General features: G+C 48.6%; 1 protein-coding gene across 1 annotated transcript; it reads right to left on the reverse strand.

Moving 5' to 3' along the window:
- Positions 1 to 12151: 12151 nt before the first annotated feature.
- Positions 12152 to 18557, reverse strand: LOC128352078 (uncharacterized). Its single transcript, XM_053312280.1, has 2 exons — positions 17543 to 18557; positions 12152 to 13998 (listed from the first exon to the last, which is right to left on the reverse strand). Exons 1-2 carry the CDS (start codon positions 17985 to 17987, stop codon positions 13367 to 13369), a joined length of 1077 nt encoding a protein of 358 aa, XP_053168255.1. The 5' UTR covers positions 17988 to 18557; the 3' UTR covers positions 12152 to 13366.
- Positions 18558 to 20334: the final 1777 nt, after the last annotated feature.

Consider the following 20334-nt stretch of genomic DNA (forward strand, 5'->3'; position numbering starts at 1 on the left):
GTCAAAACGAACAGAAGAAACGAAGGTGTATAATGAATCCTCATAAGGATTCATTATGAGGAAAGGTTATTAGACACCAAATAATCTAAACACTTCAATATTCCTAAAAAATAAAATGAGTACCCCACTGCCTCACAGGTGGTGTGTGTGTGTGTGTGTGTAGTTGATACATGGCACCTGACAGTTGGCACTGTCCAATGACAGTCCAAATGAACAGAATAAATGAAGGTGTGCAATGAATCCTCATAGGGATTCATTCTGAGGAAAAGTTATTATACACCAAAGAATCCAAACACTTGAAAACTAATGATCAAATATATTGCTTTATAACTCCACTTCTATGAGGGCTAGAACTTAGATTTTAAAAAGAAATGAAAGCTGGGGATCCATGTTAGGGTTAGGATGGGTCGACTTTGAATCCCCATTATTTCTTTATTTCCTTGGCGGAAATATACAAAATCACTAAAAATAAAAAAAATCATTAAAAGTCATCCAAGCGCCCCACCGCCAAGTGCCCCACCACCCCACCACCTTGAAATTTGGGTGGTAGGTGGCATCCATGGGGACCTACCCACCATCCAAATCTGGTGTCCTTAGGGCCTTGTTATGTGGTCAGAATCAATCCAAATCCAAATTGAATAGAATCAAATACAAATCAAACCTGGGGGTGATTTGTGGGGGTAGATTTGGACACAAAACAAACCAGGGGTGATTTGTTTTGGGTACAAATCGAATAAAAAATTGATTTGTGCACATCCCTATTAATGTGCAGAATGATAAAACATGATCAGTAGCAGACATGTAGCTTCTTCACATGAAAAGTTCGTTTGAGAACTTATCAAAAGTGAAAGTAAGCACATTGATTCATTGTTGGTGGGATCAGAGACTTGGGCTGTATCTGAGACTTGGAGTCTGTGAAACTGCAAACCTCAGGTTTTGAAGCTGAGACATTAAACCCGTTCAGACATAACGTTTGTTTCCAGGTACAATTCAAAGTGCTGGTTATTACCTTTAAAGACCTAAATGGCCTGGGCCCTGGATACGTTAAGGACTATCTGCTCCCAACTGAATCTTCCCAACTGACTAGATCATCTGGGAAGGCTGTGCTCCACATGCTGACACCTGCTGGAGGCCCATTTGTCAAGCATGTGAGATAGGGCCTTCTCAGCTGTTGCCCGCAGGCTGTGAAAATTGCTCTCAGCTGAGATCAGCATGGTCCATTTCTCCCAGCCTTTATGAATACGACAAATATTTGTATAGAAGGAAAGTGAAGACTGCCTTTTTTATCCAGGCTTCTTTTCCTTGTCTCTTAAAAAAAAAACTTTTAGCTGTGTTTGTTCTCTTATCCATCCATCCATCCATCCATCCATCCATCCATCCATCCATCCATTTATTTATTAGATTTGTATACCACCCTTCCAAAATGGCTCAGGGCGGTTCACAGCATGATAAAAACAATTAAAACAAATTAACAATTAAAATTGAACTATTAAAACACAATAAAACCAATAAAACAGCTAAAAGCCCTGAAAATCAGGGCAACAATTTAAAACAATTTAAAAAACCTGGAAGGCTAAGCCAAATAGGTAGGTTTTAAGGGCTCTCCTGAAGGACAGCAATGATCTCAAATTATGAATTTCTTCCGGGAGTGCATTCCACAGCCCAGGAGCAGCTGCAAAGAAGACCCTCCTCTGCGTCACCACCGGACGAACTGGTGGCAACTGGAGACGGACCTCCTTAGATGATCTTAACGTGCAGTGGAGATCATATAAAAGGAGGCGCTCTCTTAGATAACTCGGACCTAAGGCATTCAGGGCTTTAAAGGTAATAACTAGGGATGTGCGAAATGTTTCAGGTACAGAACGATCTGTACCCGAAACAGCCAATTTTGGTGATTCGGATCCGAAACGAATCACAAATTTCGGCCCCCGAAATTTTTCGGAGCCGAAACAAAACACCCCCGTTTCAGCTCCGAATTATCTTTGTTTCGGCCCTCCATTTTGTGGCTGATAAATGCCTTCTTCTTCCCCCTCCATTTTGAGCAAAGACGTCAATTTGAATTTCCCGCCTTTTGCCTCCCATTGACTTCAATGCAAAAAGGTCTGATGTGACATCTACTTGAATTTTGGGTCCCAGAGCCAAAAGAGTGGGGTGGGGTGGTAGTGCCTAATGGGTGGAGGCTACCACCCCAATTGCAGAGTGATTGGGCAAAGGGCTGATTTTTGGTGAATTGTTGAGGTTTACGCGTCTTTAAGGCTTTTCCCCATTAGGTATAATGGAGGGTGTATCGCTTCATGTCGGGGGGAAAGGGGTGGCTCAGAGTGGTGTGGGGTTGGTGGTAGTGCAAGGTAGGGACAAGGAAGCTACCAGATTTTTTTCAAAGGATTTGGGCAGAGCGCTGATTTTTGGTGAATTGTTGAAGTTTATGTGTCTTTAAGGTTTTCCTCATAAGGTGTAATGGAGGTTTCAGCAGCCCCATAAGTGCACTTGGGGGGTGCTGGGGTGGCCCAGAGTGAGTGGTGGTGTAGTGCACATAGGGTGCCAACCATCCTCATGGGTTTCTAACCATTGGGGTAGGTACAGGGTTCAGTTGTTTCTGAGGTGTTCTGAGTGTAGATTCTATGATAGCAAATGAGAGTGGATTCATGGTGTCTCATTGAAAATCTCATTTGCTATTATTGAATCCACACTCAGAACACCTCAGAAGCAACAAAACTCCAACAAATGAAATCACCAAAAATCAGCCCTCTGCCCAAATCCTTTGAAAAAATTCAGGTAGCTTCCTTGCCCCTACCTGGCACTACCACTAACCCCACACCACTCTGGGCCACCCCTTTCCCCCTGACGTGAAGCGATACACCCTCCATTATACCTAATGGGGGAAAATCTTTAAAACGCGTAAACCTCAATAATTCACCAAAAATCAGCCCTCTGCCCAATCACTCTGCAATTGGGGTGGTAGCCTCCACCCATTAGGCACTACCACCCCACCCCACTCTTTTGGCCCAGATCCCACGTTATGCCCCCAAAACACAAAACTTCAAAAATTCACCAAAAATCAGCCCTTTGGCCAATCCCTCTGCAATTTGGGTGGTAGCTTCCACCCATTAGGAACTACTACCCCACCCCACTCTTTTGGCCCCAGGTCCCATTTTTTGATCCAAATCAATTCAGATTCAGATTAATTTAGATCCGAATCGAATCGGAGGTGATTAGGATGGGCCAGATTCGGATCCGAAACAAATCTGGGGTGTTTTGATTTGGATCTGAATCGAAACACCAAAAATCCAAATTGCACACCCCTAGTAATAACCAGCACTTTGTATTTTGCCCGGAAACATATCAGCAGCCAGTGTAGCTGTTTCAAATCAGGCATAATATGGTCTCTCCGGGTTGCCCCAGAGACCAATCTGGCTGCCGCATTCTGAACTAACTGAAGTTTCCGGACTACATCCAAAGGCAGCTCCACATAGAGCGCATAGCAGTAGTCAAGCCAGGAGGTTACCAGCTGATGCACCACTGTTTTGAGGTTACCCTCTTCGAGGAATGGACGCAGCTGTCGAATCAGCCAAAGCTGATAGAAAGCACTCCTGGCCATGGCCTCCACCTGAGATACCAGGGTGAGGCCTGGGTCCAGGAGTACTCCCAAGCTGCGCACCTGCTCCTTGGGGGGGGGGGTAACCCCATCCAGCACCCTTGTGTTTGTATTGAATTGTTGTTTTCTTGTTGTTAATCATCCTAGGGTCTTCGGATGAAAGGTGCTACATAAATGAATACGCTGTACCTGTGTTCAGATGTCTGCATATTCATATGTCAGCTTGGCGTGATGAAAATAAATAACACTCTGCCAGTGATCAAAGTGCCAGCTTGCTGTAAATGACTGAAGAGCCACATGTTCTCCCTGCCCAGTGCTGGCCACGCCCCCTACTATTCAAAGTCAGTGAGCATCAAGGAGAAAACTAGAGTGACTTGCTTATGGCCTAGAGTGCTTTTAAATATCCAGTTCACTTTCTGCCCTGCTGCTTTTTGGCTATAAAGATGACATTGCCACCTATGCATTATAGTCTGTTTTTTCATAAGTGTTCTCACAAAGTTTCAGAACCTAATTTAGTGGATCCCTCCCTCTTTTTCTCTCTTGTATAAGTAAGCAACACACACTGACTGTGATTATAAGGCAAAGGCAGTACGTTTCTCAGCATAACTTCAAATGAGCCAAATTATTGGCAGTAAAGGGAAGGAGGGCAGAATATGAGTTATGCGGACAATATATTCTGATCCTGATGCCATTCGTAGGTGAAGTGGTGTCATGAGAGTGATTCTGCTCCCTGCTAAATTACATACAAGTCAAGACTCTCATCATCCTCTTATTACTGTTCAGCCAGTTGTTAATTTAAGAAGGAACTTGGGAACACACAATGTTCCCGGAACTTTTGTTTATCTTTCTTTTCTAGAAATGAGATTTGTTCCACAAGAGTAGTCTTTAAGCATTATAATAGACTTCGTTAATACCCAAGATGTTTAACACTTCCAAACTTATACCCAAGAACTTTAAGACCTCCAAAGTTTGGGATTCTACGGCTCTCTCACCTTCTTCCAATAATAGCATTAATGAAACAGGGGGAAATTGCCGATACAGAGGGGAAGTAAAGAGACAAGCTCAAGTGCTAGGAATACATGGGGCTGCACATTTATTAACCATTTAAAAGAGAGGGAAGGCCCAGTCACGTATTATGTTTAACACTAATACAACAAGTCTACAGTGTACACAGACACAGATCTGTCCTCTTAATATCTGTACCATGCTTTGAAGTGTCACCTTTCAAATGAACAGAGGTACAGCCATTCATGAAAAGACATGTGCGAGTGTACAGACATCTGTACACTCATACAGAATAATGTCTGAATCGGATGGAAGTGATGATGTATTCCAGGAAATCTGGAAGAATTTCTTAGCATTGTATGCATTGTAATCAGGGGCAGAGCCACCATTTAGCAGACAGGTTCAAAGACCCCTGGCCACCACCAATCAGGGGCCATGCCTGGTGCCCCAGCCACACCCCCTGCATCCGACATCAAATGGAGCAAACACCTTTAAAGGCAGGGAGAGCAGCTCCCAGCAATTCTGTGAATGCAGCACTGGCCGGTATTTGCTCTCAAATGGGGCTGCATGGCTGTTTTGGAGCAAAGCCATGCCCCCTGCGCCTGACATTGGATGCTGTAGCATCTGTTATTTTGCTGCTCCCGTTTCCTTATCACCTCACACCTCAAGTGTGGTGAGGAAGGCCTTCCTGAACTAGAATGCTAGGTGGGAAGTCAAGCTTGCCAATCATTCTCTCATTACCCACACTGTCTCTGGTTCTTCTGACCTATAAGGGGCACCTTTTCAAAAGCATGCATCCCAGACTGTACCACACCTCAGTTAGGAGGTGTTGAATAGGCGGCATCTGCTCCCCACGGTCCCAGAATCAACATGGGTAGGGAGGTGGGAAATTCCTATTCAGCTCAAGGCAACTGACTAATCTTGCTGGATTATCCAGGCATCATTGATCATTGGTCCATACACTGATCAGAACCAGACCTCCTTAGCTCAGTAAAGTTCCTGATTCATGGTCCTTTAGGTCTGGACATACGAATACAACAAATATTTTATACTCCAGCCTGCAACCTTGGAGAAGCCGCTGCCAGTCTGTGTGGACAATACTGAGCTAGGTGGACCAATGGTCTGACTCAGTATATGGCGGCTTCCTAGGTTCCTCCACCACTTTTCAGCAAATGTCCTCAAAGCAGTTTACATAGATATAAACAAACAAATAAAATGGCTCCCTGTCCCCAAAGGGTTCACAATCTAAAAAAGAAGAAGCACCAGCAACAGCCACTGGAGAGAAGCTGTGCTAGGGATGGATAGGGCCAGTTGCTCTCCCCCTGCTCAGTAAAGAGAATTGCCACTTTTAAAAAGTGCCTCTGCTTAGTTAGCTTATGTGTTCATGCTACTTTCCTGTTCTGTGCTAGATTTCCAGCTGTGTTTCAGAATGTATGCTACTGACTTGCAGTGAATTAATATTCTTGTTTCTTTAAGGGGAAAAAAACCAATAACTTTAGAATGCAAAGCAACATCCTGACATTTTTTTATCCTAGAGGCAAAGAGTGGGAAATCTCATCATTCATGCAAAGCAATTTCAAAGTGATGATCAGATACAAATCATTTCAGCCATGTAAATGGCCATTACAATTATTTATTGGATAGGTCAGTCTTCGCAACTAAAATTAGCTAATTGCTTGAGCTTGGAATGTAGCTTCTTCCCCTACCATCCCCTGTATAAACAATGAATTTTGGTGTCATTCCTGCTGTCAGTTCCCACGTGGGGAGTGGGAACTGACAGCTCCACCATTCCCCTCAACTTGCCAATCAATACAATGTGCTGCCAAAGGTGGCTGTGTGCAGGTCACACAGTCTCCACTTCTACACTGAGCCGGGAGGAGTCGGGCAGTGAGGAGACAGGAGGAAAGTTTCATGTTGGAAGATGCAAGCCCCAGAACGCATTGATTCTTTGCACCGGCAATCCTACTGACCACTAGGGGCATGAGAAAATAGAGGCAGGAAGTAACAGGATCCTCTCTATTCACTCTCTGTCTCGGTTCTAATTTCCCTTTTTTGGACTGATTGGCCGCATTCGTACATAATGCAGAACCAGAGTTGAAGGGACCAGAGATTACTGGACTGTTACATCCAAATGCAGGCCTAGCTCCTGGAACTCCAATTCCGTTCTGAGAAACCCAAGGTTCTGCTCTCCAAACTGTAATTTGTATCCTTGGGTTGTAGTGAGTTTTGTCACTCTGACCCGAGATCTTACACAGCATGTGTTACATGTGAATGGAGAATCACAGACTGCATTAACTCCAACCGCAGTTGAGGGAGGAAGCTCCTCCCTCAACCTAGCTGTCATTGGCTGTGCGGACTGTCCTTCATGAAAGAAAGAAGTCTGCACAGCCAGTTCCCCCTCCATTACAATGTAATGGAGTTCTCCATTACATCTCAATTCAGACAGAACTAGGGCAGGGGCGAGTGGAATCGCAGGTCAAATGGACCTGCAGTTCCGCGTTACATGTGAACGCAGTCATGGTCTCAGGTTTCATTCTCTCCCCTGAGAGAGAGATTCCGTCCTCTCCTTTCTTCCCCATACCTTATGTAGCTAGCAGAAGGGTTAGAGGCTTTCTCTATCAAGTATGTATTTCCTAAATAAATCTCTTTCTTTTGAACTTTAATCACATGTCTCCAGATACTCTTAATTAGCTTTGCTCCTCTCACATGTGCACAATACGCAACAGTCGGGGACGGTTTAATAAACACTCCCTCCAACATTTTGGAGAGTGGAAGAAGATTTGGAGGACAATCCTGATTCCTGTGCTCCATCAAGGCACCATGGACACGATGAAAGATGAGAATCCCCAGCTAGAGAGTTGGATTCTCACCGACCAACTGGTCGACTACCTAACAATGCAGGTTTCTCACCCCACTAGCACCCTAAATGCTCTTCAGCAAGAAAAGACACTTTCACTGACCAAGGGGAGTAGGGTGTTGTGCAGGGGCGTAGCAATAATTAAGCAAGGGGGGACAATTGTCCCCAGGCCCAAAGGGTCAAGGGGCTCCACAAGGCTACTTTGCCCCTTCACGCAAAGCGCTCGCTGGCTGGGAGCGTGAAGCACGCTCTCTTCTCCTCTCCTCTCCTCTCCTCTCCTCTCCTCTCCAGCTCTCTGGAAGAGGGAGGGTCCCTCTCCTTGGCATTCATCCTGTACCTGTGCCTGACATTAGATGCAAGGGGCAGGGCTGATGCCGAGAACCCCAATAGGGTTTCATTTTGATGGTGAGATCAGGTGGGCTGGGCAGGAAGAACTAGCAGTTCTTCCTTCCTGCCCAGTGGCAGCGACCATGCTGGGCTCCACTGTGTAGAGCAGCAGCAGCAGCAATAGGCAGGTGCTGGGCGGGCTGCTGGCTGCTGCAGAGTGGCTGCGGGTGAGTGGTACTTGAGAAGCAGGCTGCTGGGATAGCCAAAAAGTGGCTGAAGCAGTACCCGAAAAGCCTGACCGTGCTGGCAGGGAGGAGGCCATGGTGGGTCCCCCAGTATGAGTATAGCAGCTAATTGCCCCACCCCTCTTGCATCTGACATCAAATGCAGGGGTGTGGCTTGTGTGTGCACAAACTTTGCATGCATGATGGGGAAGGGGGGGGGGCTTGCTGCACTTTGTCGCCTGGCCACCTATAAGCTTACTACACCACTGATGTGGCGTGCCTCACAGAGGGTGACTCTCCCATGGCTCTGCTGTTTGTCTTGTCCCACTGAGCAGCATGATAGGATTGATAAAGCTGCGGTGCTTAGGGCACCCTGTTTGAATCACCCAGTCTTCACTCCTGCCCTGGGCAGCTGTTAAAAGCCATCCAGAGAGGAAATAGAAAGAAGTTTGGAAATGGCTTCTGGAGAGCGGAGGAGACCGTAGAGGACATTCCTGACTCCTGCCCTGAAAAAAGGGGTAGACCTTACTTTTTCGCCTTCTCTTTCTACATCCCCCAAGAACCTTGGGGAGAGAAATCCCTCAGACGTGCTTACTGGGCTGAGCTCTCAATGTCCAACGGCCCCTTCTCAATTCCCAGGGCAGAGAGGAATGTTTGGGACATTCCCTCAGCTGATTGAACTAATCAGTACTCTGGAGCCTCCTTGTGGGCAGAAGAGCAAATAAACTGTAAGTTCCTTAAAGCTATAGTGCCTAATTTTTCTTCTCCATGCTTAGGATGCGGGAGGTGAGTCTAAATTGAAAGGTAAACTTCCAGGCACGTGCAGAGGTATTAACTTTTCTATTGACTTCTCTAAGGCACACACTTCTCCTACACCCACATTTGATATGCTGTCCCCTTTTAAGTTCTGAATTGGCACAGCCTCACAAGGCAGTGCAATATTATATGCAAGCTGATGCGTTGTCTGATGTTACCAGGTAACTGTAAATTGCACAGCAGTCTGCCTGAGATGTATGAAACCCTCAGGAAGATGAATTGGTCAGATCTGCTGCACTTTGAAAAGGTCAGGCTTGGGGGCTTTAATATTATTTGGTATTTAGTGCAAAGAAGTGGGGAAAGTCTAAATATGTTTTTATTCTATTTCAGTGGCCAGCTGGGTTCTCTCCCCTTGTTCATTTCATATAGCCATTCTCACTGCATTAAGAACAATGCTAGACACCTCTGGCTAAAGCTTTGGCTGGGCATTTGCAATGAATGTGAAATTCAGTGTGTGTTGCTATCCCTGGACCCATAATTTCCCAAAGCCCTTGCTTATCCACTCCAATAAGTCCTTTGTGAGCTGAATCTCCAAGTCCCAGATCTTGCTTTCACCTTTCATCAGCTTTGTGCCTTCTCTAACTCGGACCTCTGCCTCCTGCATTTATCCTGCCCTGAGGTTCCTGATTCTCACCCCACTGCCATATAGATCAGGGGTCCCAACTTGTGGAACTCCAGATCTTGTTGAACCACAAGTCCCATTACCCCCAGCTACAATTTATTGTAGCTGGGGATGATGACAGTTGTAGTTCAGCAACATCTGGAGTTCCACAGATTGGGAACCCCTGATCTAGAGTGATGCAAGCCCCCTACCAATGTGGAAAGGACCTCTCTTTCCGTGATCCCACCAAGCACTGACGGGAGAAATGAAACTCTGCCAAGGCTGTGACAGCCCTGTTCTTGCTGCATTTGTAGTGGGAAAATGCTTTTCAAGTGTAATGATAAGCTTTGGAGAGCAGAACTAAAGTTAACTTCTCTATTTTTTCCTCTTGTGACAGCATAAGCCAATGCAAATAAAAAGAGTGAATACATTAAAGCAATTCTTTCCCTTCATAGCCTAGTTTTATACTCTGGAACTTGTTCCACCAGTGAATTTCTGTCCTTCAGTCCCTGTGGGGATGTTAGACCAGCAGTCTGTGTCACTCCACCTTCTTGTGGGAACATCTGTCTTTGGCAGCAGCTGCTCACAGGCTTCTTAAACACTTTCTGCCAGTCCTGGAGGATTATGAAGAAACACGAGTTCCTGGATGGTACCGGAGTGAAGTATCAAAGTCTTAACAGTGGCCTTGTAAATAATGACTAAGGTAATCAAATATTAAAGAACAGCTTTTCTGCAGCCATGCTTGGTTTTCTGGCCTCGCACATTAGGGAAACTTCTATGGCTCTGTGAAAAGTGTGCTGCATATTTCCCACTTCCCTGAGTTTTGGGAAGATCCAGTATTGCTTTATGGGGTCAATGTTTTATTTTGGAGGACAGGTTTCTTGATGATTATTTTTGTCTAGATAAGCATAATAATTGAGCAGGGCTTACAGGGATGCAGGAGCAAGCATACAGCAGGCTGTACTAGACTGTGAGCAACATCAGTCACAGCAGCTGCTCTGCCACAACTTCTAATGATGAATAATATAATCATTTGATTGATTGATTGATTGATTAAGTGCGGTCAAGTTGGTGTCAACTCTTACCAACCACATAGATAGCCTCTCTCCAGGATGATCTGTCTTCAACTTGGCCTTTAAGGTCTCTCAGTGCTGCATTCATTGTTGTAGTAATCGAGTCCATCCACCTTGCTGCTGGTCATCCTCTTCTTCTCTGTCCATCAACCTTTCCCAGCATTATGGACTTCTCAAGGGAGCTGGGTTTTCACATAATGTATCAAAAGTATGATTGTTTGAGCCTGGTCATTTGTGTCTTGAGAGAAAATTCTGGTTTGATTTGTTCTATGATCCATGTGTTTGTTTTCTTGGCTGCCCATGGCATCCTCAAGGGTCTTCTCCAGCACCAAAATTCAAAAGCGTCAATACTTTTTCTGTCTTGCTTCTTCAAAGTCCAGCCTTCCCATCCATAGAGTGTCATGGGGAAAACCATTGTCTGAATTATTCTAATCTTTGTAGGTTGTGGCATCTAAATATCCTTTCCAGCGCCTTCATTGCAACCCTACCAAGTGCTAGTCTGTGGCGTGTTTCTCGACTGCTGGATCCTTTACTGTTGAATCATAGCTCTGCCTTTCCTCTCTCACCTGCAAAAGCTGAAATTGTCTGCCTACCAGGTTGCTTGGCCTGCACTTCTCACTCAGACTTGGCAATCCAGTTCCTCTTCCTGCCATGAAGATGGTGAGCTGGTCTCACCCTACAGGTGGTTGAAGTGATTTGTAGGGATGTGCACGGAACTGCGGAGCTGCGATCTGACACTGGGGTAGGGGTTCCTTTAAGGGCAGAGGGAGGGTGTACTTACCCCTCCCACCGCTTTACCCCTGTCGGTGCATGTTATTTATTTTTTGTAAGCATTTGCCTTCTCAGCAGCAAAAGGCTACAGAAAGCCTTTTGTGCGTCTGCACGTCGCACGTGCGCGTCATGTCTCCACGACGCACATGACACAGAGACATGGCGCACACACACACGTTGCAGAGATGTGACGCTCACGCGATGTGCGCACAATGTGCGCATGCACAAAAGGCTTTCTGAAGCCTTTCGCTGCTGAGAGAGTGAAGGGGTGGCAGGGAGGTATCCTGCTGCCCCAAATACTTACAAAAATAACGTGTGTCGGTGGGGGGAAAGCAATGGGAGGGGTAAGTACACCCTCCCCCACCCTTAAAGGAGCCTCCACCCCAGCGCTCAGACCACCGAAGCGCCCCAAGATCAGACTGGTCCCGAGGCCTGTAGAATGGCCTCTGGACCAGTCCATGCACATCACTAGTGATTTATTGCCTTCATCACCCTTGAATGGCCATTCATTGTTAGGAGCCAAACCCCTTATATTTATTATATTACTTTTCTACCATTAATACTCAAAGCAGTCTCCACGCAGATGGAACAAATACAATTAAAAATAAACATACTGTAATGGAACACAAAAATATACTAGCTGATGCATGTGGTGATAATAAAATTTAGAGACCCTTCCTTGGTAGCTGTGTGCTAAAGAGAAAGGAAGTTCAGGATGAGCCCTTAAAGAAATTATTTTGCATTACAGTATGGCCATGCTACTTACAGTATAACACATGTGTCACTGTATGTAATATAATAACAAAAATAGTAATTATGGTTATTAATCATATTTTATACTGCCTATGTGCATTGTACCCAGACCCCAGCCCAAGAAGACACAGAGACATTTTTTAATGGGAGAAACGGGCCACGCTTTATTAATATAACAACATTTGTGGCGGACTGGAAACAAGGTGATTAATCACCAACATAAAAACAGTGCGGGCACCTAGGCGTGGGCTAGGATTCAAAACGTCCTACCCATCGCCTGCAAGGGCGACACACCCTGGCTCAGGAAAGAGGCAGGTAGCTCCCGCCCAATTCCTTCAAAGCCAACCACCCCTTTTAGAAGAGGGGATCTGGACAGCTTCAGATCTTTACCTCCCCGGACCGCACAGCCCAAAGGTAGGTGAAGTCCTGAAGCAGGTTTCTTGGCAATGTAATTCTTCCCGTGCCGCACAGGCCACAAGGAAGCAATTGACCAATCCACCTTAAAATGTCCAAGGGTGCTCACCGAAATCTAGACCTCCTTACCCACAGCCCGCACTGTTACCGCCAACGTGGCCAACCTAGAACCTAACTACCAACTGACTGCAGAACAGAGTAGGCGAAAAAAACCCCAACAACAGCCAATAAGTTGAGAGCAAAAAATTCCTACTCGGCCCATAGGCGACCAGTCACTAGACCCGCTCTGCAACAGGGAGGGAGGGAGGGGGAAACAAACAGCCGACTGAGAGGCCAGAGCGGGGAAACGCTCGGCCTCTCAGCAAGCCCCGCCCACCACGAGCCAGCCAACCAATCAGGCTTCTTCTTGGGCTTGTGAGTCCCGGGCTGGGACAAACACCCTCCCACTTGCACGAGGCAAGGGGAGGGGGATTGTACCCAGACCCCAGCCCAAGAAGACACAGAGACATTTTTTAATGGGAGAAACGGGCCACGCTTTATTAATATAACAACATTTGTGGCGGACTGGAAACAAGGTGATTAATCACCAACATAAAAACAGTGCGGGCACCTAGGCGTGGGCTAGGATTCAAAACGTCCTACCCATCGCCTGCAAGGGCGACACACCCTGGCTCAGGAAAGAGGCAGGTAGCTCCCGCCCAATTCCTTCAAAGCCAACCACCCCTTTTAGAAGAGGGGATCTGGACAGCTTCAGATCTTTACCTCCCCGGACCGCACAGCCCAAAGGTAGGTGAAGTCCTGAAGCAGGTTTCTTGGCAATGTAATTCTTCCCGTGCCGCACAGGCCACAAGGAAGCAATTGACCAATCCACCTTAAAATGTCCAAGGGTGCTCACCGAAATCTAGACCTCCTTACCCACAGCCCGCACTGTTACCGCCACCCAGGAAGGTTAGCCCTCGCTTGACCTTCCTGCCCCACCCCCTCCAAACCTTCAGCAAGCACTTCCCGGATATTATGCAGATACAAATCACAACCTTTCTCAGACAGGTGGACCCCGTCAGGGCGGAATAACTCGGGAAAGCGAGCAGCTATATCTGGCTGCCGCACCACAGACCCCCCGGCCGCCAAAACCACTTTACCTATCGCGGCTGAAATCTTCCTGCGTGCCTTTTCCAAGCTAAGGCAAGAATGAGCACCCCGCCACACCCTGCGCTGGAGCCAATTAACCCATATTATGCGCACGCCAGGCATCCAGCTGCGCAAAATAGACAAATCCGAGGAGGCTTGCTGAAGGATGGCGAGGCCAGGCCGCCGGCCCAAATCATTCTCCCCTAAATGAAGAACCAGGATGTCGGGAATGGGAAACCTATCTAAATGCTCCCTCAATGCTGGAAGCAACTGATTCCAGAGCATGCCCCTCATGCCCAACCAATAAACTGAAGCCTTGCTTCCTAAACCCAACTGGGATCCCCAGCGGGTGGTGCTGGCCCGCCTGAAAGCCCAGAAGACCAACGAATGGCCACACATCAGGACTCGGACCGGGACCGCCGCCCCGCCAGCACCTGCCAAAAGAAAGCAACAGGTCAGTAGAGCCCACACCTGTCCGCTGTCAGCGCACATAACGCCTGACCGCCACGGACCTCCAACGTCCAATCCTCTGAACTTCGACCTCCTGAAGCCCCATACGTGTAGCGGTGGTGGCCGCACCAATACGAAATGAATGTAGAGTAAGCCCCTGGAGCGCAACCCCCGCGGCCAACAGAGCCTTCCTCACCACCGCCAAGAATTGATACTGCGTCAGAGGAGTCTGATTGCTGTGGGTAAAAAGACATCCCCCCGAAAAGGGGCCCAGCCCAGCGTACTGCCTCAGGGCCACCACGGGGCATACATTGATATTCCCGGCCGCCACGAGGCGAACCGTCTGGCCTCTGCCCCTCTGATCCGTCTTGGAGCGACGAAGGAGCAAACGCACCTCCCCGTCACCGAACGATAAATCAGAATATTGCAAGCAGCGGTCCCTGGGGGAAGACCCGCTGCGGGGAAGCAACTCCCCTGGACGGAAGGCCCCAAAAAAGGCAACCAACAGTGCAGCCCTAAACAGCGACACCTCCCATGGGCCAGAGCAGCACCCCACTAGGTGGCCCAGCGTTGAAGCCACCAACTCCAGAGTAAAAGGGCGTCTGGGGTCCCTAGTCCTAGGCTCCCCCCTAGCCCAACCCTCCAACATGCGCCGCACCCGCGGGTCGGAGGAGGAATCACCAACCCCACGAACCTGGGCTTCAAAAGCTAACGCGGCAAGATAGCCCCCCAAAGTGGATACCGCACGCCCCGCCCTGCGGAGGAAGACCAAAAACTGCTGAAGTTGCTCTACAGGGACCGGCCACACCTCCGCCAAACCTTCAGTCTTTCGAAAAAGAGAGAAAGCCTCAAGCTTGGCTGTGTAGCTCACTCTGGTGCTAGGCGCCAGAGATGCCGCTATGGCCCGCTGTGCCTCCGCCTGCCAAGTTCCCACAGAAAAGCTGGCATGGGTTCCGGGTGAAGGGCGGCCTCGGGCGCTAACGCTCTGAACCTGTTTAACTGAAAACGAGACAAAGCGTCAGCTATGTCATTCCGGATACCCGGAACATGGCGGGACCGGAAAAGGATGTTAGCCCGCAGACACTGCAATACCAATGCCCTAACCAAAACCATGACCCTCGGGGACTGGGAAGTCTGACTATTGACAATCTGAACAACTGCCAGATTGTCACACCAAAACACAACTGAGGAGTTGGCAAACTCAGCGGACCAAATATGCACGGCCACCACAATTGGAAAGAGCTCTAGGAAAGTCAGGTCCCGGGAAACCCCCTGCCTGAACCAGTCCTCGGGCCACCTGGCGGAACACCAACGTCCCCTGAAATAAACCCCGAAACCTATTCCACCTGCAGCGTCAGAGTGGACCTGCAGGTCGGTTTCCAGAAGTCTAACATCCCGCCAGAAAGACACCCCATTAAAATCAGTGAGAAATGCTTCCCAAAGAGCCAGGTCGGCCCGGGCACCCTCCGTAATTCGTACTCTGTGATGGGGAGCCCTAACGCCCACAGTCAGGTCACATAACCGGCGCAAAAAGGCCCGGCCCGGAGCCACCACTTTGCAGGCAAAATTGAGGTGACCCAAAACAACCTGGAGATCCCTAAGGGAGACCTTACGGGCGCGACCAAGGGACCTAACCATGTCCAATAAAACCCGCAGCTTGGCCTGAGGCAGCCTGGAGCAACCGGCAACAGTGTCCAACTCAATCCCCAAAAAGGCGAGGCACGTGACCGGCCCCTCCGTCTTATCCCGTGCCAAAGGGACACCTAGCCGGTCTGTTAGCTCCATGAAGGAGCGAAGTAAATGGTGGCACTCCCTCGAATTCCCCCTGCCTGTAAAAAGAAAATCATCTAAAAAATGAGCCGTGTAGGGAAGACCCGCCTGGCGCCTAACTGCCCACTCCAAAAAGGAGCTGAATGTTTCGAATGCTGCGCAGGAAATCGAGCAGCCCATAGGCAAAGCCCTATCAAAATAAAATTGGCCAGCAAATGCAAAGCCCAGCAGCTCGAAGTCATTTGGATGTACCGGCAACAGGCGAAAGGCGGATTCAATATCACACTTCGCCAAAAGGGCCCCGGGGCCCCTACCCCTGACCACTTCCACGGCCTCATCAAATGAGGTATAACGTACAGAGCATAAGCTATCAGGGATGCCATCATTTACTGAGGACCCCCTGGGATGAGAAAGGTGGTGAATCAACCTAAATTCACCAGGAACCTTTTTAGGGACCACCCCTAATGGGGAGACCCTAAGGCTGGGGAAGGGGAGACTGGCAAAAGGCCCCATCACCCTGCCCGCAGCCACCTCCTTACCAATTTTCCTAACAACGACTTCCTCCTTACCAACCACTGATCTCAGATTGCGAGAACTGCCTAATCCCCTCCGGGCCGAAGAGGGAATTCTGAAACCATCCCGGAAGCCACATAACAAATAAGAAGCTGCTGACTGGTCAGGATAGTCCAGCAACAGCTGCTCAAGCACCTTCACCTTGATAGGGCTAGGACCCTTTATTCGGAGCGGGTGGAGGAGGGCCACCCTTTTTACTGCTCCCCTGCCTATACTTAGCCCCGGAACCCCCAAACTTGGCCCTGGGGCAGGAGGAACTGGGGTGCCTCGCCCCACAGACCCCGCAGGCATGCTTAAACCGACAAGGGGAACGGGAGCACTTGCCATTGGAGTTAAACTCCCAGCAAACAAGGTGGGGTTGAACCCACTGTTGCCCAGGACTCCCTGAGGGCAAAACCCCCGATGGTTTAGAAAGCAAATGCCCACTGTCAGACCTATCTCCCTCTATGGGCCGGGCTGGAGACATAGTAACCAGCCACAACTCCTGCAACGGAGCATCCCAGGGCAATGTGGGGTCAAGGGCAGCCCTCATTCTAAAACTCTCATCGTACCGTACCCAGGAAGATCCAGCAAAGTCGGAGACCGCCCTGTGAATTATATCCATGTATTTTAACAGGGCAGGGCCCCTTGCGGGCTGGGCTTGGACAATAACCCCCATATAAATCGTGAAGCCAGAAAGCCAATTATTCCAAGTCTTTTCAACCGGCTTTCTCTTGGTGGCTTCGTGCTCCTTACAAGATTCCCCCTCTTTATGCTTAACCTCAGGTTCCCTGAACAACAAGCTAAAAATGTCCACATATTCACCCTTAAGGATTTTTTCTTTTGTAGAAGGGAGTAAGTGATCCCCTAACGGGAGGCCCATGCTACCATAGGGCGCATGCTGAGGTGACGGCAGAATCCCCATCGGATAATAACCCGCCTGCACCCCCGTGGCAGATCCAGCAGAGGAGGCCACCCCCGGGAGTGGGAGCGACCCGCTGGAGGGCCGGTTGCCCAACCAGACCTGCTCCGCAGCGCCTTGTAAGCCTGCAATAACTCCAGGAAAAACCGGCGGGGAACCCGCCACCCAAGGTTGTGTATATGGGGGCCAGTAAGAAGCTGGGCCCCATCCACCCATGGCAGGCATCGGCCAGGGACAAAGCCACTGGCCGGTGACGCCGGGCGGTGTAGGTGCTGCAGGCTCACCCTGGGCCAAAGGAGTAGCCGTATCCACTGGAGGCTGAACAACTGGTGCCGCAGGCGGAGGTAGCAATGGTGAAGGCGACTCCGGAACTGGAGACTCAGGTTCAGGAAGCGGTAACGCAGGAGCAGAAGGGCCCAGTCCAGCAGGGTTCAGCCCTTCTTCCAGCGCAGCCAGCCTACTAGAGAGAGAAGTTAGCAGCTGGCTTTTCACAGAACCCCTGGTCCTCCGAGGGACCTTAGGAGGAGGCACCCCCCCCACACCTGAAGGACCCGCACCTTTGTCGGAGGGGGCTGCTTTTGCTTTCTCTAAAGCTTCCATCCTATTAATTAACCCCCGTATCAGAGTCATCTCCTCATCCTCCTCCTCCGAGGAGGACTGCGGGGGAGCAGGCCTCTTGGGCTGCTTAACAGGGCGCCCCCCTTTCTTGCCCTTGGCCTTCCCCGGCATACTGCCTCCAAATAGTGGGATTCCAAAAGGGGTTGGAGAAAAAAAAAAAGCGCCAACCACACACAGAATGAAGGTAGCAAGGATATAGAACAAAAGCCAAGCCCTTGTCCTGAATCAAAAACAATACTCAATCCTATCCAGGAAAGCACCAGAGCCCCCCACCCAAGGAGAAGGCTTGAAAAGGCCTTTTGACTCTCAACCAGGCCAGGCCCACCAGGGCACCGATGAGCACAAACACCCACCTGCTACCCACCAAACAAATAAAAGAATGTTGGCATCAAAAGTAGTGCTCCAGGGAACGGAAAAGGGGCCGCTGCCCAGCCACCCAGGCTGATGGAAACCCCCCAAATACCCCACAAACCAAAAGGGCAAACGCCCAGAAGGAGAACCACGCCCAGGAAGCCGAGTGCCGACGCCGCGCTGAAGAGGCCCAAAGACGCTGCTGCTGCAGCTGCAACCCAGCCGGGAGCAGTCCCGGGAGTACCCCCCTACCAGCGGGGCCACCGCTGACACTATGGCCCCCTCGACGGAACGCCGCCGAATGCCGCCTCGCCCGCTTGTCGGGCGCACCCCCCCCAACTAAGGCCTTCGAGGAAGGAGCTCCCAGACTGAGCTCCTTCCTAATCGGAAACAAACAGCCGACTGTGAGGCCAGAGCGGGGAAACGCTCGGCCTCTCAGCAAGCCCCGCCCACCACGAGCCAGCAAACCAATCAGGCTTCTTCTTGGGCTTGTGAGTCCCGGGCTGGGACAAACACCCTCCCACTTGCACGAGGCAAGGGGAGGGGGATTTCTAGATGTACATATTTACTTCTACTACTAATAATCAATAATAACAACAATAATAAATAATTATAATAAATAACATAAATAATAAAGTTTATTTGTTAGATGCCTCATAAAAAAACCCTGTTCTCTGGGTGACTCACAACAGAAAATTCTAAAAAGAAATCCAATAAAAACACATAAAACACAACAAACAAATCTCAACACAAAAGAAAGAAATACAAATATAATATAATATATATTTTTTTAAATTATCTTTTTGATCTCTAAATATTAAATAGCAGCTGCAGAGGTGGGGTTATCAGGACTATGTCAAGACTATGACATGAAGTGTCAGGGGAGCTTAATTTTTGTCCATGCACACACTGTTCACCCCTCTCAAAGGAGCATGTGTTTGGGGCACAGGTGGGAAATCCAAGTGACACATACCAGTGTGCCCCAGTCCTCTTTAAATTCCAGAATTCATATAGTGCCGTGACTGAAGTCCTCTTCAGATATTAAATAAAAGACACTGTACATGAGTTGTGTCGTCCAGTCAGTGTTGACTCCTGGCGACCACAGAGCCTTGATTCCCATAATCTGGGAAACATACCAGCAGGGATTTGAACCAGCAACCTCTTTTTCCCTAGGCAAGTTACCTCCCCGCTGCGCCAGCAAAGGAATTGGCAGATTTAAGGAAGTGGTGTCATTTTACCTGGGATATAATCTGTTCATAGAATCATAGAGCCAGGATGTACCTAAATGTACAACTGTTACTGTGCCATTAGGAGGCATTATATAATGGAAGTAGAAGTCCTGCTCCGGCCCCAATCCCATCAGTCACCCACTCACAGCTGTTGCTCACAGGCATGCAGGCACTGATCTGAAGAGGAGAATGCTGTATCCGTGAATGGGGATGTTTCTGTTATCAAGAGACTATTGTGCAGAGGAGAGCTGGTCTTGTGGTAGCAAGCATGACTTGTCCCCTTAGCTAAGCAGGGTCTGCCCTGGTTGCATGTGAAAGGGAGACTAGAAGTGTGAGCATTGTAAGATATTCCCTCAGGGGATGGAGCCGCTCTGGGAAGAGCAGAAGGTTTCAAGTTCCCTCCCTGGCTTCTCCAAGATAGGGCCGAGAGAGATTCCTGCCTGCAACCTTGGAGAAGCCGCTGCCAGTCTGTGAAGACAATTCTGAGCTAGATAGACCAAAGGTCTGACTCAGTATATGGCCGTTTCCTATGTTCCTTTCCTATGTTCCACCAGCCTCCTGATTATAGAAACACCCACTTTGAGGGGATGAATGAAGCGGCGGGACAGTCCCCGAGGAAATGACTTGCCTAGCAAGCAAGAGGTTGCTGGTTCAAATCGCAGCTGGTATGTTTCCCAGAATATGGGAAACACCTCAAATCAAATCAAATCAAGTTTATTATTATGGTCCATGACCAAGAAAACAAGGAATAAAAACAATACAATACAATACAGTAGAAATATACAACATCAAAAGAATAAATTAGATAAAACTGAGTTATAAGGATGGTAAGATCATAGACAGCTAAGTTTATGTCATCTCATTTTACATGCCACAGC

Source organism: Hemicordylus capensis, chromosome 3, assembly GCF_027244095.1.
Source record: "Hemicordylus capensis ecotype Gifberg chromosome 3, rHemCap1.1.pri, whole genome shotgun sequence".
Taxonomy (NCBI): Eukaryota; Metazoa; Chordata; class Lepidosauria; order Squamata; family Cordylidae; genus Hemicordylus; species Hemicordylus capensis.

Excerpts from the sequence above, each read along its gene's own strand:
- LOC128352078 (XM_053312280.1), bottom strand. The coding sequence starts at position 17,987 with ATGCCGGGGAAGGCCAAGGGCAAGAAAGGGGGGCGCCCTGTTAAGCAG. Across the intron at positions 13,999-17,542 it reads GGCTACTCCTTTGGCCCAGG|GTGCTGGCGGGGCGGCGGTC; the intron begins GTGAGCCTGCAG and ends TTCTTTTGGCAG.